General features: G+C 64.7%; 2 protein-coding genes across 2 annotated transcripts in view; one reads left to right on the top strand and one right to left on the bottom strand.

Moving 5' to 3' along the window:
• Positions 1-121: 121 nt before the first annotated feature.
• Positions 122-2,013, bottom strand: FAM221B (family with sequence similarity 221 member B). Its single transcript, XM_085318875.1, has 6 exons — positions 1,890-2,013; positions 1,313-1,456; positions 1,067-1,173; positions 723-924; positions 415-594; positions 122-291 (listed from the first exon to the last, which is right to left on the bottom strand). The coding sequence occupies exons 1-6, from the start codon at positions 2,011-2,013 to the stop codon at positions 122-124; spliced, it is 927 nt and encodes a 308-aa protein (XP_085175001.1).
• TMEM8B (transmembrane protein 8B) overlaps positions 2,012-5,796 on the top strand; it is a 13,410-nt gene continuing 9,625 nt past the window's right edge. Inside the window, exons 1-3 of the mRNA XM_085318874.1 lie at positions 2,012-2,075; positions 2,534-2,572; positions 5,689-5,703. Of these exons, the coding sequence (XP_085175000.1) occupies positions 2,012-2,075; positions 2,534-2,572; positions 5,689-5,703 (118 nt within the window). The remainder of the gene's footprint in view (positions 2,076-2,533; positions 2,573-5,688; positions 5,704-5,796) is intronic.

The raw sequence follows: 5,796 nt of genomic DNA, 5'->3' as shown, positions 1-5,796 counted from the left end.
CGGGGAGCGGGGCCGGGAGCGGGCAGGCCTTGTCCCCCCGATGCCCTGTCCCGCTGTCCGTCCCACAAGAGTTGCAGCATCCTTTTATTGGCGGCAGCCGGGCGTCGCGGGGCTTCGGCGCCTACTCGGGTGGGCTCTGGGGCTCTGGGGAGGGCAGCGGCGGCGCCTGCGAGCCCGATGGGCCGGGCAGCTCGGCCAGCAGCGCCTGGTACGCCGAGTCGTCGCTGGGCTTCCCCGTCAGGACGGCGTTCCTCATCTCGGGCACCTCGGCGAACACCAGGTATTTTTCTCCTGGGGGCCGCAGGAGGCGGTGAGAGAGGCGGGTGCGGAGCTGGGGGAGCAGCCCCGGGGATGCAGCCCCCAGGGCAGGCCCCTCTCCTCCTCCTCCTCCTCCTCCTCCTCCTGCCTGCCTACCGTAGGGCCGGCCGCCCTCCTTCCGCGCCTCCGTGGTCTCGAAGAAAGTCTCGTGCTCCTCCCAGCGCCGGTCGCACGCCGCGCACAAGAAGGTGGACTCGAAGCCCTTGCAGAGGCAGCCTGAGGAGGGGACGGCGGGCGACGTGGGCACCGCCACCCCGCCCGGCCGCCGACGCCAGCCTGCGGAGGCGTTTCGGGGACGCAGCGGTCGCCCCCGGGCGCACGCACACCGGCTGTGCGCGGGCAGCCGAGGCAGCCTCGCACGCGCGCGTGCGCGCGCGCCTGCACGGCGGGTGCCGCGGCCTCACCTGCGACACGGCAGGGCCGCCCGGCGCTGGGCGCGTGCTTCTCGTGGCTGTGCTTGCAGTGGCAGCCGGCGCACCAGGCGAGGCGGTCCGTCGGCACCCGGCGCCGCAGCCAGAACTGGCCCACGTCCTCGGGCCGCGAGGGGATGAAGGTGAAGCGCTGGCACTCGCAGCGCCCCACGGCGCAGGGCACCGCTCCTTGCGTCTCTGCGGCACGGCGCGTACCCGTCAGCCCCAGCCCCTCGCTGCCCGCCCGCCCTGCGCCTCGCGGGGGCGGCTGGTAAAGGTGCTCGCAGTGAGAGGGGTGCCCGGGTGCCCCCTCCTCGGCAGCGCCCGCACGCACCTACGTAGGCCTGGTGCTCGCTCAGCAGGTGCCCGCAGAAGCACTTGGAGTGGTCGCCCACGCGGAAGCAGTCCCACAGGTACTCGGGGCAGCGCCAGCTCACGTAGAGGCCTGCGGGCCGAGGGACGGCTGAGCCCCCGGCGGGTGCCCTGCAGCCTCCCGCGGTGCCCCACGGACACGAGAGAGTGTCCGGCCGTCCCGTGGCACGTGGTGCACGCAGTGCCTCCCCCCGTGCTCCCCGCCGGCTTGCCTGTCCGCAGGGCCTTGAGGGCCGCCTCCTTCTCCAGGTGGAAGAGCTCCTCCACGTGCTTGCTGAACTGGTCATGGTGCATGGCCTTGGCCACCAACACGACCTCGGCCTTCTCGGCTGGGACCACGGCCTGCGTCGTGCCGTCTGCCGAGGACAGAGCAGGCAGGGGGACGTGAGGGGCCACCGAGCCTTCGACATGGCCCCAGACGGCTCCCAAGGGGTTGGCCCTGGGAGAGTGGCAGGCTGGTGCCATCCCACAGTGCTGGGCCCCCGTTTCCACCTGGCAGTCCTGTGTTCATGGGGTCTGCCCCCGTTTCCACCCAGAAGGCCTGTTTCCATGGGGTCTGCCCCCGTTTCCACCCAGTAGGCCTGTTTCCATGGGGTCTGCCCCCATTTCCACCCAGTAGGCCTGTTTCCGTGGGGTCTGCCCCCATTTCCGCCTGGCAGATCTGTGGCCACGGGCTCCTGGGTACCATGCCGCTGCCCTCTCCCTGTGGGATCCTGCTGCCCTAAGGGGGCCCTCATCTCCAGACCACCCCAGAGCTGGCCTGGGGTGACTAGGGGCAGAGCCACGTACCTGCCACCCTCGTCTTGGTAGCTGCCTTCTTATTCTGGCCCCTGGATTTCCTGGGATTCGCCTGCCTCTGGCGGGAGGTCGCTCCCACCTCCTCACCCTCCAGGACAGCCAGAGGGGGGTACATGCCCCACAGATCCTTACCCTCCCAGTGGGGCCCCCCCTGGGCTCCCTCGGTCGCTGCGGGAGGTGCTGCCCGGGGTGGCTGGGTGGGGGGTCCGACTGGCAGGGGGGGCTGTGCCTGGGCCTCGTCAGCCGGGGCCGGGGGCCCCTCGGCGGGTCCCTCTGCCTGCGGTGCCTCAGCCTCCATCGCTGGCCCGGCCCCAGTGCTGCATGGCCAGAGGCCCCCCAGCCCGGATGCTCGGGGTTGCCAGGGAACCGTGGTGGCCGCGGTGACTGGTGACACAGGGTCCCACTGTGCTGGGATGGAAGGAAGGTGCCTGGGGGCTGCGGGGCTACGGGGCGGCTCCCAGCAGCTGGGCCGCAGGGGGCTGGGGGCAGCTGGGGGGGAGGCACCACCAGGCGAGGCACGGCCGCCCAGCGGTTGGAGCCAGCGAGGGGCAGGAGCCGGCCTCCTGCGCCTCCSCCGCCACCGAGGAGCGCCCGGCTCCCCGGGGCAGGGGGCCCTGGGCATGGCGCTGGCCCAGCTCCCCCGCGCCGGGGTGGGGGCAGCGGGCTGGAGCGACGCGGGTGCTCGCATCCTGGGGTGCTCGGCCWCGGTGCAGGCTGGCAGGGTCTAGGGACGGCGGAGCACGGGGCTGTGGCGCTGAGCAGCAGCATGCAGGTGGGCTCAGGGCCGCAGCAGGGGCCTGGGGTGAGACCTACGGACCCTTCAGGGTCCCTTTCCCTGGCCCCCATGGATATGGCCATGCTCCACACTGGCCTGCCTGGACACTGTGGGGCACCTCCAGGCCTGTGGGGTGACCCTTCCCTGCTCACTGCCCYGTCCTGCTCCTGCTCACACTGCTCCTGTTTCCCCCTCTGGCCCTGCTTCTGCCACATGTCCCTTCTCCCCCCAGAACAGGGGGCACAAGGTGTTCGGCAGAGCTCAGCCCCAGGCAGATCCATGGTGCGTGGGAGTCCCTCACCAGGCTGGGACATCAGCACTCGGCCCTGCCTGCTGGCTTGGGGCCTGGTGTGTCCCCTGCCCACCTGGCTACATCCCCTGCATGGCTCAAGGACACCAATGCTGGGGGACATCCCCATAGAAACTACTCCTGACTCACACATCCCAACCAGGGGCTAAGGGCAGATCCCACAGCCTTGCTGGGCAGACACGGTGATGTGATCCGGGCTGCCTCTCCGTGGAAATGAGGAGCCAGGAGCCAAAGAAATGTGTCACTTTGCCATGCACTTTGTTCCTATCTGTTCATGAAGACAGAGGGCTTGGACAGACCTCTGCAAGGGCAGGCTGTGGCTGTGCTGGCCATTGGTGGTAGGCCAGTGGGTCCTCCCTCAGCCTTGCATCTCCAGCCAGCTTCTGTGATTCCTGAGCTCCTGGCAGCTTCTGGCCTTGGGTTTGCCAGAAAGCCCTGGCCACTGCTGTGCACAAGGCTGTTCCCACTGACAGATCTTTCCTGGCTTGACGTCTGGCCATCTGTGATCCCTGAGGTCCAGAGATGTTTGATGTCCTCAAATCATCTCTGCCCTACCTTTCACCTGTGACCCTGTGCCTCCTTGGCACACAGGCTGTCTCCTGTAGCATCYTATCCCTCTTCTTCCCCATGTGCCAAAGCAGGCTAACCTTGAGGGCCCGCTTGGTCCAGCCATCCTGTCTGAGTTCTCAGAGCAGACAGATGTCTCTCACAGGGACAGATCTTTGCCTCTCAGAGCTCTTGTATGACCCTGGAGCCAGTTCTAGTGCCTTTGGGAAGTATCTTGCAGAGAAGCAGAGCAACTACCCATCTGTGCCCTGGACAGACTTTCTGGTCCTCTTCTAAAGGATATATGGACCACTTTGCTCCTAAATAGACTGTGGGTCTTGGTGCAGTCCCTACACGAGGTGGGGAGCCCTCCCCAGAGCCAGGCTCTCTGCAGGAGCTGCCTGCAGCCATGCTGGTTTCAGACCAGCTCTCCAGGGGCTTCGGCAGGGTTTGCATTTGAGAGGAGGCAGGTGGGAGATGGCTCAGGGAGCAGGCACAGACAGCCCAAACATCTGTCCTGTGGCACATCTCAGCCTGGCCTGGCCTCTGCCACCTCCTGGCTCTTCCCTAATGTGCCATTGGTGAAGTGCTGTCTTGAAGTGAAATCAGTGAAATCACTTATTCAAGTAATATTTTAATCTCCAAGAGGCTGATTTAACTCTGAATAATCTYTGCCTTGGGGACAGCAGCACAAGTTCTGGGCAAGTGTAGGACAGGGCAAACGTGGCTGCGTTCTGACCAAGTTCAGGGACTCACTGTCCCAGGGGGGCTGCCCCTGTACCACAGGTGCCTGGCTAGCCCTCTGCCAAAGATAACCTCTCCCAGATGCGATCTAGCAGCCTGGATGGGGAGTCTAAGCTTTGGACTCCAGCCGTCCAAGGGGATGTAGTGCCTCTGGAGAGACGCTGGTTGGCAAAGACAGGCCCAGAAAACCAAGACAGATGTTCSTCCTTGTAGCAGAGCCAGTGGGAAAAGGTACATGGGGGCACTGGGACCGAAGGAAGCTGCCTGGAGTACTCTGTGCTTGAGAGCACAAGGTAGGAGCAGGGCTGGAAGGTGCCAAGATGGCAGTGCCCTCCCTCATTATTTCTCTACTTCCAAAACCATGGTCTCAGCAGGGCTGTCCTGGATGAGGCCACAGTCYGGCCTGCAGTGCAGGGCCTGGCTCTGAGCAATGCAGTGCTTAGAGGGCCCCAGACACCAGTATGTGCTGCAGATGGGTTTGGGGATGACTGACCATGCCAAATCACCACAGTGTGTGCATCAGCTGCAGCCAAAGAGGACGATGATGTCAGGGCAGTTTGGGAAAATAGGATGAGCTCATTTCCAGTTGGGCTGCCCTCATCCGTACACACTGTATGCAGACTCCCCTCTCCCGGAGAGCTTGATGTGCAGGGCATATGGCTCTCTGCCTGCCAGAAGGATGGGATAAGGGTGGCTGGAGCATGGGCTGCTGGGGGGAATGTGCTCCAAGGCCAGGATGCCACACCTGCACCAACAGGGCCCACAGTGCTGCTGAGAGACCCCAGCCTCTTCCTGCTCTCCAGCCTCCAGCTTTCCCCAGTTCAACCTTTCCACTCACCTCTGAGGGCTTCCTGCTGCCCAGGCAAGTCCCACCGTAGTTTAGTTTTCAGATTGCTTAAGGGATGGTGCTGAGCAAAGAGTAAGGCTGTGCCCAGGACCATGGCTGGCCCTGTCCCCTGCMAACGTCGTTGCACAGCCTGGTGTCCGGACCTATTGGCCTGTAGCACTCAGACATTGTTGCAAAGGTGCAACACCGGGCAAAATATGCCAGGGAGTTTGTCTTGAACTGAGCTCGCCTTCCCCCAACCTTCTTAACCACCCCTCATATGCAGCCCTCCTCACCGTGCCACAGCCCCTATAGCACAGCTCGTTTATGCCCTCCCCCCTCAGGGCCCCTTCCTGTAGCCCTTCCATGTCTCTGCCCAACTCCACATCCTCTCCCTGTTCTCTCTGCATCCCAGGCCCCATACTTCTCTAGTCTCCTGGCCCCTCTGCATAGCAAGAGCCATGTCTCCTCCGCACTGTAGCCCCATATGCCCTGGGGCCCACCCCCTGCTTTCCCCTACAGTCTAGTAGGGGAACCCCTAGACTGGCCCCCTGCCACTTCCCCCATGTCCCAGTGCCTCCCAATCCAGTGCCCCTTTGCATCCCAGCACCTTTGGCCCCTGCATCCCATTCCAATGCCCTCCTGTATCTCAGCCCCATGGCTCCCTTGCGTCCCAGCCCCACATCCCCTTGCACCC

The sequence above is a fragment of the Rhea americana genome, unplaced genomic scaffold (assembly GCF_003343005.1).
Source record: "Rhea americana isolate MKP2758 unplaced genomic scaffold, rheAme1 scaffold_559, whole genome shotgun sequence".
Taxonomy (NCBI): Eukaryota; Metazoa; Chordata; class Aves; order Rheiformes; family Rheidae; genus Rhea; species Rhea americana.
Note: the sequence above shows the minus strand (reverse complement) of the source record. Positions and strands in the feature narration are given on the sequence as shown.

Excerpts from the sequence above, each read along its gene's own strand:
- FAM221B (XM_085318875.1), bottom strand. The coding sequence starts at position 2,013 with ATGTACCCCCCTCTGGCTGTCCTGGAGGGTGAGGAGGTGGGAGCGACC. Across the intron at positions 1,174-1,312 it reads CCTCAAGGCCCTGCGGACAG|GCCTCTACGTGAGCTGGCGC; the intron begins GCAAGCCGGCGG and ends CTCGGCCCGCAG. Across the intron at positions 925-1,066 it reads TGAGCGAGCACCAGGCCTAC|ACGCAAGGAGCGGTGCCCTG; the intron begins GTAGGTGCGTGC and ends CGTGCCGCAGAG.